The sequence below is a fragment of the Phaethon aethereus genome (genome assembly GCF_964289735.1).
Source record: "Phaethon aethereus genome assembly, chromosome: 3".
In the NCBI taxonomy this organism is placed as follows: Eukaryota; Metazoa; Chordata; class Aves; order Phaethontiformes; family Phaethontidae; genus Phaethon; species Phaethon aethereus.
The window spans coordinates 77,218,258-77,234,315 of record NC_138576.1 but is presented as its reverse complement, the minus strand read 5'-3'; the positions used below and the strand labels follow the sequence as shown (position 1 = coordinate 77,234,315).

Here is a 16,058-nt window from a genome sequence, read left to right as displayed (position 1 = left end):
GTTGATGTTGGCTGGCTGCCAGGTGCCCATCGAACCATTCCCTCACTCCCCTTCCTCAGCAGGACAGGGGAAGAAAATAAGATGAAAAAGCTTATGGGCTGAGAATAGGACAGGGAAATCACTCCCCAGTTACCATGATGGGCAAAACAGACTCCCCTTCGGGAAGATTAATTTAATTTATTGCCAATTGATAACCAAGCAGGGCAGTGAAAAACGAAGACAAAACTAAAACCACCTTCCCCCCAGGCCCCTTTTTCTTCCCAGGCTCAACTTCACTCCTGACTCTTCTACCCTCCCTGCTGCACCCTGAGAGGTGCAGGGGGATGGGGAACAGGGCTGCAGTCAGTCCATAACAGTTCTTCTCTGCGGCTCCTTCTTCCTTGCGCTGTTCCCCTGCTCCTGCTGGGGTCCCTCCCACACGGTACAGTCCTTCAGGAACAGGCTGTAGTTCCTGCCAGAAAATATGCTCCTTAGTGGGCTCCCCGCCATGGGCTGTAGCTTCCTTCAGGGCACACATTGCATCATGGGGTCCTCTATAGGCTGCAGGGTGGCTATCTGCTCCACCATGGTCCTCCATGGGCTGCAGTGGGACAACCAGCTTCACCACAGGCTGCAGGAGAATATCTGCTCTGGTGCCTGGAGCACCTCCTCCCACCTTCTTCACTGACCTTGGTGTCTGCAGGGCTGTTTCTGTTGCATTTTTCTCACACCTCACTCAGAGCTGCTGTGCAGTATTTTTTACCCTTTCTTGAATATGTTATCACAGAGGTGCCGCCAGTATTGCTGATGGGCTCAGCTTTAGCCCGGGCGAGTCCCTTCTGGAGCTGGCTTGAACTGTCTCTGGCTGACGTAGGGTACAGCTCCTGGTGTCTTCTCACAGAAGCCATCCCTGCAGTCCCCTGTACTACCAAAACCTTGCTGTGTAAACCCAACACAGGAGGTAATGCTCTAGTAGTTGCCTTTGGTGGAGGTGGGAAGTGATTCAACCCCTAATTAAACATGAGGCAGATAGGTGGGTAATTCTTCCTCCAGAGTGTTTTTTTGTGTGTGTGTGGCATGTACAGATATATTCTCCTTGAAGGTGAATACATACGTAGACACAACCTCACATTTGCTGACTTTTGATGCTCACTGACAGAAAGAGAAGAGCTCAAGGGCCTCCTGTGACTTGTCTTGCATATTTATTTCATATACAGAAGCATTGTTAAAATGGACTCTGATATGAAATACAGTGCTGCTATCTGTGCTGTTCTGATGGCAACTGAAATTCACTTAGAGGCACTACTGAAACTGCTGTAATCTGACCTGAGCATATTTTCATAGTCTTGGTCTCCATAACTCATCCATCCAGGAATCTGGTTTAGATGAGAAAATGCAAGAATGAGCATTATCATCATCATATGCTTGGTCGTTCTTAACTTGCAGCCATGCATTTAAGGACTTATGTCTGCTCTTTGATAAGTGAAAACCTTTGCATAGGCTTGAAACATACTGTTCTAAAAACACCGGGGTATAGTGTGGTCTTGCCTGTATTTCTAAGTACAGGCAATATCAGCTTAGTCCAAATGCTGTTAGAGAGGTACCATGTTGCTTTCCACACTCCAAGGACTCCTTACTACATAGACTTTGGACAAGGTGGGTGTAAAAGTGCAAACAGTTGTGTTCTTTATGAGATTACTACTTGCAGTCTCGAAACTCTTACAGACTTTAAAGTATGAAATAGCATTGGCAGCAGCCTCTGCTGAAGAGAGGTGTTCAACTTGCGTATCACTGGTGTAACTTTGCCTTTTCTTCTGTGTCCTCCTGGTCAGTTATTCTAAGCAGAAGGAAATGCTGAGAGTAGTTGAAGTAGAAAACACAGTGGATCTTGCTGAAGAATGAAACCTGGGGGGCGAAGAGGTAGAATGAATAGCCATGGAGTTTGCTTTTAAACCTGATCCTGTGATCTCTTAGTCACATGAATAGATGCTTGTTGACTTGCTCCCTAGACAGATATTTGAGGTTTGAGTCTTTTGTTTTATATCCAAAGGAAAACCGTTATTAAAGAATATCCCTATCTGTTTTTGATGCACTGGCAGGCCATTTTCTCCTAATTCGTTTAAGGGGTGTTTGATAGAAGAGAGCTTCTTGGCAGCTCTCCGATCTTAATAGCTTCTGAGAAAATGCATTGATTGGCCCGTTTGTTTTCAAAAGATTGCTATAATTTTCAGTCATTATCTATAAGGAAATCAGTGTAATTTATTAAACCAACATCATGGATTAAGAATTAAAGACCTGATTCTTTTATCACTTAAACTGGTGTTACGTTGATGTTACCCATGAGGAACTTTAGTAAGACAAAGAGCAAGTGGAAGAAGTTCCTATGAGCTCTTAAAAAGCAAGCTCCTAGACCTCTGTCATAAGCTCAGAATTGATTCTTGAAAATAAATTTCTACTTTTTTGTTGCTTGTACCAAGAATAAACTGCAATAAACAATAAACTCTTGGAGTTTGGGTACTGAAAAGAGTCCCAAAAGTATCATATTAAAAAAATCTTCTAGGAATGAGCTTATGCCTGAGAAACAGAACACTTAACTAGCACTTGGTATAGAAAGTTTGGGTTGCAAATTTTATAGGGAAAACAGCTTGAATTTAATCAGAAGAGAAAATTAATCTCTCTACTCTCCCTACTTTTCTGAAAAGCAAAATTTAAGCGGTGGCTCTAATTTCTTGTTCCTTTTACAAGCAAGTTAGGTTAGATGCATTTCTAACTGGTAGAAATGCATCTAACCTAATAGGTACTGCTTAAGTAAATTTAGTTTGCCTTTAAAACGTGTCTTACAAGCTTTACAGATTTGAAATTTGATGACTGAGGTATGAAAGTGAGGAATAAATTACTTTCATAAAATTGTATGACAATAATGATGTCTTATCAGGGTCATCTTATCTTTGTTTATTTTAATTCTGTGAAGTTTTGTTTTAAAGACCCAGTATGAAATAAATGAGTCACAAGAACATAACATTTTAATGCAGTTTGACTACTATTACAATGAAAAAAGACAAATTGGTAGACTAATGCTCTGGTGAATTCTTCCTTGTCACAAAGTCTGTCAATCAACTGCTTACTACAGTAGATTTTTGTTGATTATATCAAATAGTGAATTTTCAGGTCTCCACTGTAAGTAGACAGTGCTTTAATCTTATGTATGGGGGTTTTTTGATCTAGTCCCTTACCGATCTCTGGGAATTACATTAAATTAGAGTGATTCTGTGGGGTGGAATTTAACAGGCCAGCTAGCACAAAAGACTTTTCATCAGTTTTAGCCAAAGATGGTAGGATAAACCCAGCCATCAGGGTTTCGAGCATTGCACAGTCTTTTAAACCATCCACTTGTAAGTAACTGGTTGCTTCCATTCTGACTGTTTTAAAGAAGTGATCTAATCCTACTACTTGGTGAAGTACAGCAGTCTGAATTAGGGAAGTGAAATCTTGTCTCCTTCCCTGTAAACTTACTTGAAACTTGGATTTGCCTTTTTTTTAAGAATTTGGCTCTATTTTTGGGGAGGGTCTGGGGCATGAATCGCTGCAATGGTTCCTGCTAGACAACATTTCTCATTCTACTTAGCCTTCAACAAAAACAAAGCCTTTGGTCAAAGCCCATGCTAATAAATTGTCTGCCACCCTCAGAAATGTATCTTTAATAGAATGGTTGGCTAAAGCTGGAAAAGCTTTTTGCAAGTATCATGACAGTATTTACTACAATGAAGAGAGGCCTGTTCTGCCATTCTGTGTTACAGATGGTGTCTGCTTTGGTACTGAATAGTATGGCAAGATAAAGGGAACAAAATCTGTAATAACACAAAGGGCACATTTTGTCTGCTAATAATAGGCTTGGGACTGCCATAAACTCTTTATATGAATTACACAACAGTACGGATTCTCTTTCTTAAATTTTTCTTTACCTTCCTTGTGGTTGAAAACCTGGCTAAATAACTTCCTATTGCTTTGTAGCAATTCTTGTGCATGCTCTTTGCTGTGGTAAGCATAGTCAGCAAGGGCAGTAAAACAAATGTTTCAGGACACTGATCTGGACTCAGTGCCTCACATAATGGGGTCTTATATAAACTAAAAGGATAGGCATAAAGATTTTTTTCATCAGTTAATTCCCTGGGATGCTGACAGCTGCCGTTTTGTTATTGCCTATGACTGGCACATTCAGAAATACTGTCTCAGGGGTTCCTCCCTGGACAAACTCCTCCGCCTCAGAGGGGAAAACAGTGTAGGAATGGAACAGGATGACAGCACCTCCTGCTAAACTGTATTCAAAATACTGGGGTATTGTTTACTACGAGATCATGTCTTCATATTTTGTCTCCTAACAAATGAGGCTAGTGTTGGTGTCAATGATGGTGGGGAGAGGTCAATATGGTATTTGGTAGGCCAGGATACTTGGCAGAGGACACCTCCTCTGAATGTTCCGCTGCTAAGGTTGGGATGGTCCTTTCCAAAATTATACAGACATTTCTTAAGTAACCTAAGAGTTAATTTTTCTGGGAACACTGCTGGGTCATGGGTTAGTACAGTTATTGATGTTTCCTTTCTGGGATTATGGAGTATAACTGACAGAATTATAGCGTCAAGGAATAATTGAACAAATTGCGTGTATTGTGCATAGCCAAGCTTTTATTTTCGTGCCAAAATCAACTGATCTTTGAATGTGACAAGGGAACAAGCCAATAAAGCTAGAATTAAGGGACTGCTGCTACCTCTTAGTTGCATAGTATGGCTGGCATAGCCTGTAGAGGAAGGCACAACTTCTAACGTAAAGCTCTAAAGCTTTCATTTATTTTCAAACTGCTCTTGAAGATAGTAGAGGCCACAGTATATGTCGTAAGAAGTACAGACAATTCAAATCAAAATAGAAGTGGATTGTGTTGCTCATATTTTATCAATAAAGACCTGATAGAGGAGTATTCTGGTCCATGGAATGGAGTCATATGCTCATGGGTTTTGCAGAATTAGGACTGAAATGTGAAAACTTGTTTCCAAAGCCAAATGTAAATTGATTCAGAAATACGGTATTCTCTTTCTGTGCTTACTTTTGTAAATATTGCCATCGGGCCTTTTTCTACAATAGAATTAACTTTCATTTTAGTGTATTTAAGTGTAAAATGGGAAGTCTGTATTAACAGTCTGTTTATAGAAATAATTGCACTCTATAACCACTGATACTATTTGGTTTTGCAGGTTGTCTTCTGAATTTTGGGTCTGAAGGTACCCTCTTGCTTTCTCAGCAAATCATGGACATCGTTGGCTTTCTGAAGTCTCAATTCATTTGCCACCTTCTGATCTGCTACATATTTATAGTGTCAGGACTGATCATTAACTTCATTCAACTCTTTACACTTATACTTTGGCCAATCAACAAGCAACTGTTCAGGAGGATCAACTGCAGGCTGGCTTACTGCATTTCAAGCCGTAAGATTTCATTTTGTTTTTTCAACTATTTTCATATTTTGTCTTGAGGAAATAGGTAGAAAAGTTCTGAAACAGATTACAGAGTAACCCATATAAAGGTCATTACTGCTTTCTACAGCACTTGCATTTGCGTGAAGAGGTGTATGCTTTGTTGAAATGTCTTGTTCTGCTGAAATGTTTTACTCTTTTATATTGGGGTACTTGCTTGACTCATGATGTTGAAGACAGACTGCTTCTCATTTAGTTATCCATCATGTTTCATTAAGCCTGTTGTGGTTTAAGCCCAGCCAGCAACTAAGCACCACACAGCTGCTTGCCCACCCTCCCAGTGGAGTGGGGAAGAGAATTGGAAGGCTAAAAGCGAGAAAACTCGTGGGTTGATATAAAGACAGTTTAATAGGTAAAGCAAAAGCTGTGCACGCAAGCAAAGCAAAGCAAAGAATTCATCACCACTTCCCACGCACAGGCAGGTGTTCAGCCATCTCCAGGAAAGCAGGGCTCCATCACACTTAACAGTTACTTGGGAAGACGAATGCCATCACTCTGAATGTCCTGCCCTCCTTCCTTCTTCTTCACGCAGCTTTATATGCTGAACATGGTGTTATATGTTATGGAATATCCCTTTGGTGAGTTGGGTCAGCTGTCTTGGCTATGTCTCCTCTCAGCTTCTCGTGCACACCCAGCCTACCAACTGGTGGGGTGGTATGAGAAGCAGGAAAGCCCTTGACTCTGTGTAAGCACTGCTCAGCAGTAATGAAAACATCCCTGTATTACCACCACTGTTTTCAGTACAAATCCAAAACATAGCCCCACCCTAGTTCCTATGAAGAACATTAACTCTATCCCAGCCAAAACCAGCACAAAGCCAAATGAGAAATAGTGACCAAATAATAGCTGAACTTGCCAATATGCATTATCTGTAGGCTTACAGCGTTAACACTAACACTTTCAATCCTATTATCACACGTGACTTTTTTTTTGATCTTGGTTTAAGTGTTTCATATGTGAGTACTTTTTGGGACGGGGAAATGACAGGAAAAAAAAAAGGAAAAATCTTTGTTTCCATGTGTTTCCTAAGACAGTTGTAAACTGTTTTTTCTTTGAATGGGTATTTCAGACCTTAAGCTGCATCTGTATGTATTCAGTATATGCATATAGTTATAATGTAGAATACAGCAGGTAGCCTGTAAGCATTGAAAGAAGTGGGAATTGCAATTATTTTTATTTTCCGGGGGATGATGGGAGCATAAGCTCAGGACATTACTTCTAGAAAGTCCAGATCTTTGTAACTGCTGGGAGGTGTGACAATTCACTGATAGTTGACTAAACAGGTAATTCCAGTGGAATGAATGAGACCTGTATGCACTCATTTCTTCCGTGATAGCAGGAGGTTGGTAGAATCTCTACCCACCACCAGTGGATTATCAGAGCATGTGTAGTTTTCTTTATATTATCATTCTGCTTATATATTTGTTTTTAAAGAGCTATGACTGCAGTTTCAGAACTGATTTATTGTAGTGCAACTTCTGACTTCCCCATAATTGCTCGTAACTTACAGCAGAGAGCATTCTCCACAGAAGCCGTTATAAAATACGGTAGGGTGCCTGTGTTCAGTAACTGGGAGTGTGCTGTTAGATGTGTCCACCTTCCCTGGGCCTTTCTGAAACTCAAAAGTACTTTCTAAAAAGGAAACTGTTGCAAAGTGCATGCCTTTTGAGTCTCCCTAAAGATTATTCAAGTGTCATGTCACTGTCAATACGGAGTGAGTTATGGATGGTTTCATTCGGGGGAAAACAGCCCTCCAAAACAGTGTTTAAGAATTGTGTTGCAGAAATGCAGCAAAATGGTTTCCTTCAGGTCACCTGTTCTGCTACTAGGAACTTGAAAAGGGAAAGCATTGTTAGTATTCATAATGAACCGCTTGAGGGAGAAATCTGCCACATGCCTCAAACTGGAGGCCACTAGGGTTTATTCATCTCATCAGTGACTCTGATGTGCAACTATTCAAAGCATTTCTTTAAACATACTTTTGACTCAAGTTTCAAAGCTGCATCAACATGTATAGGCCCAAATAAATTGGGGGTGCTGTTTTATTTCTGTGATAAAGAGAGCATGTTCCTGCTGAAAAATTTCATTTTTACTGTCTGTGTGTATGTCCCTGAAGTAGTGAGTTCGCAAGTACTATTCATTTGTATGTACAATGGCATGAATATGGCCTCTTTTACCTTTTGTCAGGTAGCGTAGTATATGTTTGAAGCCATGAAATGTAGAAAATACTGTACAGCTATATAGAAGTGAATATATAGTTATATTATTATTATTTTCCATGCAATGCCTTCTGCCTCATTCTTCCATTTGGCTACTCAGTTCAGAGACAACAGCTACTCTAGAGTTTCTAGACTGAATCCTTTAGCTGCCCACAATCTAGTCTCCTCTATATTGGGGACTGGTCACTGTTTAACAGTGAGTAATACTGCATGCTTGTCCTTGGTTGGGCAGATGGTTTTGTACTCAGGGTTACTGATCTGGTCTTCAGTGTTGATGCTACTGAAAAAGGTTGTGTTGTGAGATTTTTGCCCAATGATGCTCAGAACAAACTATCTCTAGGCTAAAGAGTTATTTTAGCTTTACAACAGAGCAAGCTAGCATTTCATATGAGTCACCCTTATCTGAGTGATATCTGAAAAGGGAAAAATTATATGTAATTAAAAAAGTTACTTGGAAGAACTGAAGAATGCACTAGACCAATTAATTGAAATGGATGTGTTCTTGTAGTAGTATATGTGTAAGATAATGCCTTTTGGGGGCTGTTGGTGTGCTGATTAATAAATAGCTTAAGTTGGGTCTGTAATGGGTATGATGAAGCATCATGTGTATCATATGTATCAAGCAGCCTACAGTTTGAGATGATGAAGCTTAGCCTTGGAGAATGTAAAAAGGCACGTGCTTTGCAGTGGTGACAAGCAGCATGTTGCTTTGAGTGGCTGGTACAGTCTGAGTCACCAGGTCAACCAAAGAGTGAAGTAGAGCGGATGTGGTTTAACTTAAGAATGGAATGAAAGCAGCAGCTGCCTTTATATCTTTCAAGTTCAGTCAGTTTCCATTTGATGTCAAAGGTAGAGATAAATGATTCCATAAAATCAGGGGAGAGCATTTCATCTTTGACACTATGCTCTTTGGGAAAGTGTTTTTGTATTTCAGCTAGTGGTGGAGTTTTCTTCTACCACTTTTCTTCCTACCTTCTTTCAAATATAAGAACATCATATTCTTACTTCTCCATGTGCAATGCCTGCTGTCATACTGCATACAGGAAGCTAAACTGCTATTGTGTTTAATGACTTGTCCTCACTTTAGTAGTCCAGCTTGAGTTGGGGATGCTTATCTGTTCACATGAATCAAGCCAGACTAGCTCAAGTAAAAGTATTCATAGAATCATAGACTTATCTAGCTTGGAAAAGACCTTTAAGATCGAGTCCAGCTGTAAACCTAACGCTGCCAAGTCCACCACTAAACCATGTCCCTAAGCACCACATCTACACATCTTATAAATACCTTCAGGGATGGTGACTCAACCACCACTCAACCAGCAGTTTGGGTTGCTTTTATATCTCCAAGATATGTTTCATGTTTTACTATGAATAAAATCTTCCTTTTTGATCCCATTATCCCATTTGACAAATATCTACAAAGTAATGGTTAGTTTTAGTCCTCCTTACTCTGTATGTCTCAGCCTTTAATGAAGAGTGTTAGTTGCAGAGAGTGGACATTCAACTTGAAAAGAACAAGTTTTTGTCTCTGTTGGTCTTGAAATGAGATGAAAGACTAGTAAGGTTACCCCTCCTCTGTTGTGTTTTTTTATATAAAAAACTCACAAAACCAAACAACAACAAACCAAAAACCCAAACAAAAAAAAAACACAAAGCCTTTGGACGTGTAATGCTCAGAAAACCTATTCTGTCCCCAATTCACTGACTGGTTCAACTGCCTGTTAAACCCCTGTTTTGTAAAATGACAACCCAGATAAACTCTCCCTAATACTGAACTCCACAGAGTGCACCTCTAATGAGGAAATTGAACACTGCAAGCCTCAACAAGGTGGTAACAATAAAAATTTAAAAAAGGAGTGTACTTGCAAGGTGGCATTAGAACAAAGGTTGGGCAAGCAATCTTATTTTTTATTTTTAAATAATTTAGGGACATTGTGTCCTCAGTCTGTCTTTCCAAAAGACTGTGAGCCAAGATGTATGCCAAGGAAGGAGGCACTTAGTGTGGAATACATCACAGTTCTCATGGATGCCGTTTGTGCCTGAATTGGAAGAGATGGGAATACATGTTTCTCCTCCCCCTTATCTGGGGACAGCAAACTGCCACAAAGGATACGCATGGCTTTTCTGCACTAGCTTGTAAGGTTGGCCAAACACATAGAGGGAACAGGTTGTCTTGGGTATTAGTGCTATGTGTGCACATGGCTTCATAGCTTGCTGGGGCAGTAGGAAAGGGGTTTGTACTTCCTGAACCAGGCTGTGCTTGGTGGGCTGGTGCAGTGCTACCCCAGTGTGAGCAGGGCGTGCTGAGCTCCTGGGGGCTGTTTGGGATGTAACTGTGCCATGTGCCGAGACTATGAGAATGGGACATACACGTACAAGACAAATGGCTTCTTTAGTGGTGCTGGGTGTATTTACTCAGGAAGGTATTTGCCTGTGAGTGGAGCAGTGGTTGATAACTTGTCCTCTTGCTGCCATGGTGTTGGGGGCAAGTTAGCTTCTCCTTGTGCTGAGATCCACCTGGTGCTCCCAGGGTGAGTGGCAAACTGGCCTCCTGCTGACTCTGCATGAGGTGAACTTTGCATAAACAAAAGATCTGCCAACAATGGCACAGTCGTGTGGACAGGTGCATAAAGGCTTTAAAAGCAATTGCTTTTAAAAGACTTAGCTTCTAATCTGCCTTCATAAATAAATTATAGTAGTACTAATACCTATTCTTGTGCTATGAAAGGGTGTTATTATACCTCTGGGTAAAGTTACACTATGTAGGCTGCAGTTTGTAAATCCCTCAGAGGGGAAGACCTTTCTTTGCATGGAAAGGGGCACTCTGATGCCTGCTCATTGACTGCAACAAAACCGAGATGGAAACTGAGTCTTCTTATGACTGAGCTTTCTAGAAACAAAACCAGAAGAAATTGAGAACTGCTTCAAGTTCGTCATCTTGGCTGGCTGTTACAAGTCCGTAAAGCTAATTCCTTCCACATACTACTATAGGCTTTGCAATGTGGGAACTGGGCATCCAAATAAGGCTCTGTGGTAGTATCTGGGCTGTGTTAATACTCAAGATTATTTTGTTTCCCTGCATGCAACCCACTTCCCACTTGGAGTTCAGAGAAGCCCTTGGCTGTTTTGCTTGTTGTTTGTACCAAGGTGGTGCTGGGGCAGAGAGAATTATGTCCTCTGGTGCAGTTGAATAGGTGGGAAGCAAGAAGGCCCCAGAGAGGCAGGGCTTTCTTCTTCCTTCACTTCCCTTTACCACCATCTTACACTGCTGCCGTGGTTCAGCCGCAGCCAGCAACTAAGCACCATGCAGCTGCTCACTCACTCCCCCTACCGCAGTGGGAAAGGGGAGAGAATTAGAAAAAAAACCTTGTGGGTTGAGATAAACACAGTTTAATAGGACAGAAAGAGAGAAAGAAACAACAATGATAATACCAGCAAAGGAATGTACAAGAACAAGTGATGCCCAATAGAGCAATTGCTCACCACCCGGCGATGGACAGCCCGTCCCCGACCAGCGATTCCCGCCCCCCGGCCAACTCCAGTTTATGTACTGGGCATGACGTTGTATGGTAGAGAATATCTCTTTGGGCAGTCTGGGTCAGCTGTCCTGGTTGTGTCCCCTCCCAGCTCCCCATGCACCCCCAGCCTTCTTGCTAGCAGGCCAGCACAAGAAGCTGGACTGTCCTTGACTGCTCAGCAACAACCCAAAACATCAGCACATTACTAACAGTTTCTCATCCCAAATCCAAAACACAGTCTCACACTAGCTTCTGTGAAGAAAACCAGCTCTATCCTGGCTGAAACCAGGACAACTGCAGAGGAAGCAGTCCGCTATTGTTCAAAGTATGCTATGGTGTCCTTAATATAATCCTGTAGTGTTTTATTTATAAAGCAAAGTGAGTTATGCTTGTCAACATATATGTAACAAAGAGCTTTCACTTAGGACTGCTTTCTTAGCCTGTTTGCAATGTTGTTTTGAGTAATGTGTGCAAAATTACTTTTTTGCAAGTGTTACTTGGCCATATAAGCCTTGTTATCGTGGCTCCACACACCACATCCATACAAATCCACAAAATTTACAACAAATACTGATGGAAAATTGGAGGCCAGATTTGATAGTCATGCAAAGAGAAAATGCTGATTTGAACCTTTGGAGAGCTAGATCATCACCTTAGCCTTGTTTTCCCTCAAGCCATGCCATGGGGATGGCTGTAGAAATTTAGTGTACTAAGGAAATGCTCATGTTGGTTTTAATCTAGATGAACTCTGCTACTGAGGGCAGGATAGTTATGGTAGCATGGAGATCTGAGTAGGCAGGTGCCCAAGTACCTACCTGGGTGGTGAGGTGTCTGTGGCAGCCTGCATTGAGATCCATGCTTCTGTGGCAATTTTATTCTTGGTACTCAGGCTACCTTGGGTATCTCTGGACAAACCATCGCCATACCTCTTTTCTGTAATGTAGTCTTAGGTTTCCTCCCATGTTCCCTCCAAATCTGAAGTAGGGCTTTTCATGTCTGGGGGGTTATCCTGCTTGTAAGTTCCAATCGTTGGTGTTGATCATTGAGCTGTGTACAATAAAGTAAATGATTAGCTTTCTCTAAAATCTACTTGTGTTAGAATGATGAATATCACTGAATCTTTGGATTCTTTTGCTCTCAAAAATTAAATTCATAAGGATATACTGTGTGTGACAGATTTTGTTAAATATAAAATATGCTTGTAGCAGAGAAGAGTATATATATATATGTAATTACATGGTAATGTTTAATTTTCTAACTTGCTTTGTCTTCCTTTCCTTATAAGTGATGTAGTAATGTACTTAGCACTGCATCATAAAAAAAGTTATAGTGAAAAATGAGCAAAGTGACAGGAGTGATCTCACATTTTGTTGCTAGCAAGAACAACGTAATCTGAGAAAGTAGTATCTGATTTACTGAAGCCATCAAAGTAAGAGGAGCAGCAGATATTCCTCGGATTTAAAAATAATATATGACAAGTTATGAACTCTGTAGCAGTATATTGTTAGCTTCTACAGCTAGATTGCCTTTTGGTGTTAAAAAAAAAAAAATCCATTAATGTGGGGCAAAACCATGCTCCAATTTTAAGCAGTCTGTATCTCTAAATTTTGTAACTTCAAGGTTTTGGTTTTGTTTGACCAAAACATACTAGTAGTCAGCAGTCTTGCAAAGAGCCCTCTGGATTGTCTCTCTCCTGAAAACATGTCTGTTGGTAAACAAAAGGTATTAGTATTTGTTCACAAAATAATGCTGAGAGATCAGTAGTTTAAATGTTTCAAGCTATGAAATACATTGCAGCCTGTATTGATGTGTTTTCCAGCTCTTGCTTGCTTCATTCTGGGGTCTGTGTCTTCTCCTAGGGGTGGTGGAGGGGCAGAAAGTAGACTTAGGGGTGTATGCTGTAATACTGAAATATGAATCTCTTGACTCTTCAAGTGATAGGCTGTATGATGCCATTGCTAAAATCTGTCAGGATCCATTTTAGCAGTAGGGAGGAGATCACACCATTTTTGTTTGTGGATGTGATTTTGAAATTCTGTTTGTCATGTGCCCCTGTATCCTACTGTGGAGTTGTCTGAATTATTGTCCCGCAAGCTTGTGTGTGCATGACCACATAGGAGCATACACAGTTTCCTTCTAGTAGATCGTATTTGCTCTTATGGTTGATTTTTGTTTTGAGGCCTTCCAAAGGGTCCAGGTAGATCTCTTATCAGCCTGAAATCAGTTTTGCCCTCGAGAAGTATTAGTTTCCTTTGCTTTGACAATGTAGAAGTTTTGTTAAGAGTACAAATAACCTACTCTAAAATGTCGTCTACTCTAATTTGTTAACGCCTTCCTCCAGCCTGCTTCCTAATACCATTTTATACCTGTTACGTACTTTTGGCAATGCTGCTGGTTACCTGTACAGTTCCCCACTGAGACCAAACCTTGAACTTCTCTACTATAATTTGGAAAGGCTGAAGGAGCCAATGACTGCAGCAGGTTCTCCATTATTTTGCTGGTAGAGTAGGATAATATGTTTGTTCTCTGCATCCATCACAGCTTGAACTCCCTTTTTTACAGACTCTGTTAGCAGAATTATATTCATCACTATGAATAAGTCCTCTGCAGTGCCTAGCAAATGCCTCTATATTTTCCTTACTACCATTAACATGCTGTATCAACTAATAACATTTCAGTCCTTCTCATTTTATGCCACTTGCAGGTGTCATTATCCAGCTTTCATAGTGGTTCAGGTATTAACAGTGAGCTTTAGAGGATCAACCAAGACAGCATGCTGATTGCAGGCATGCTGTGTGAGCATAATGCTGTTCTGTTCATGAAAGTGTGATTGAATAACATCTGTGCATGACCTTTAGCAGAGTCCCTAATTCATCCCCAAAAGGATATGGTCTGTTATGACCAGCTGTTCATTTAGGAGAAAGGGACTGCTTTCTGGGAAAATGGATGTGAAAAACCCCTTTGATACTGATGCTTTCTATCCAAGACTGGTGTAGAGCTAGAGAGGCACTTAGTCTGATCTTTAATGAAAAGAGCATCTTCACTGTCACACGTATTATTTTACTGTTGCTGGAGCCTTTCTAGAGGTTGCTTGTCTTCATTTTCCTTTTCTTTTTTTGCCTCAGATTCCTGATCTGAAGAAGGGTGATGGTGATAGCCTGCAGACTGGAAAGAGGGATGGCAGGGAAGCAATAGAAGGTGAATGACATTCTGTTTGGTGTCTGGCATCTCACATCACAAAGTTTCTAGCATCTCTTGTTAAGCATTGAATCTGGCCAGCAAGCTTCCTAGATTGCTGGGGTGTTTGTATGAAAGTATTTCCATCTGGCATGATGTCACTGAGGAACATGATGTCTAATGATCCAAGTCATAGCACAGAATATGAAGACAATGTTTGTACAAGTTTGGTGCTACAGTTGTTTATTCATTAAGAGTAAATATCATAATCAGAGGATCAAATTCTTAAGGGGCATTGCATATTTGTGGAAACCACATTTTAGGTGTAGGGCTGATTTTAATTGCTAAAATGGCACTAAATCTGAAGCGTAGCCTCTAGATCCTATGTAACCTTCCTGCAAAGATGCAGGAGTAGCTCATTGATCACCATCACCAGGTACAAGCAAATACAAACTAGCAGTAATCCAGGCCTGTCTGGGGAAGAACACTACATCCACAGGCAGAACTACTGGGGGAAATTTTGCATTCTCCTGTGTTTGGTCAGGGAATAGATCTACTGGTATAACATCCAAGTGGAGTGCAGTGTGTCTTGTCTTATTTGCTATTGGTTGGCTACATCTTCTACCCCCCTGTTCCCTTTTGAGCAGTGTGCACCACTGAAAGGTGATTCTCCCTCTTCCAAAAGCATGGAAGTCATGTAGCAGCAAGTTGTTGTGGGGTAAGTTTTTGGGCTCGTCCTGCAGCGAGGATTTCGGCAGCTGGTCCAGTGAAAGTATCTGGTGTCTGACTAACTTTTTGCAGGATGATTTTCAAACTGGTAGGAAGCAATATTTCCTTTCAGCAGGTAACTGAGGTCTTTCAGTGTGACACTTGCGATGAAAGAGCTTCTGAGTGCACATGCTTGGTACTCCTCTATGGCTAGGCGGTTATTTCCTGTGACTTGTTTGCAACCTTCAAGTTAAGGCTTCTTACTTGAGTATTATGTTGTTTTCTCACTTTGGAGACTATTGCAAGGTGGCAGGATTGTCTTGTGCAATCTAAATGTGTGTTGCAGAATTTCCTTTACATCCATTTGGCATAGTCTATGCTTAAACGTGTGTCTTCCAACAATGTGTTCAGAAGTAGGAATCCTTTAACTCTTGATAAGAAACCAAATGGAAATGTGTGCAAAACGATTTTTTCATCAACTTGGTTTTGGGGAGGCAGACACTTTTGCCAGACCTATTTTGGTCCTTGCTGAAATAATGTTTGAAACAAAGTAAGGAACCACAAAGGGATAGAGGTGTAAGAGATTACAGTGCAACTGTTTGTGCATTTTCTTTTGCTGTTCTGTTAGACTACTTTTATTAGTATCTTATATCTGTGTGCTTTTTCTGTACTCAAGCAAATTGCATTGGAGTGTCAATAACTAACATTTCCTTTCTCTCATGGTGTTAAAGAAGCAGAAAGTACACTTCAGTCTGATTATTCTTCAGTTCACTTAGCTGTGTTTCTAAATTGAATGTCCAGTATATTGCATCTCTGAGTGTGGGGTTTTCTTTGAAAGTTGAAAAAGTGAGCTTCCTAATACATGAGGATTTTTCCATTGCACATAAACTTCTTACTGCTCATTAGTACTTATGTGGCTCTGTTAAAACAA

At 40.8% G+C, this 16,058-nt stretch overlaps 1 protein-coding gene across 1 annotated transcript in view; it reads left to right on the top strand.

Annotated features, from left to right (window-relative positions):
* Nucleotides 1-5,279: 5,279 nt before the first annotated feature.
* The window catches only part of AGPAT4 (1-acylglycerol-3-phosphate O-acyltransferase 4), a gene marked incomplete at both ends in the record, with an annotated part of 66,271 nt that continues 55,492 nt past the window's right edge, over nucleotides 5,280-16,058 (top strand). Inside the window, one exon of the mRNA XM_081998053.1 lies at nucleotides 5,280-5,457. Within this exon, the coding sequence (XP_081854179.1) occupies nucleotides 5,280-5,457 (178 nt within the window). The remainder of the gene's footprint in view (nucleotides 5,458-16,058) is intronic.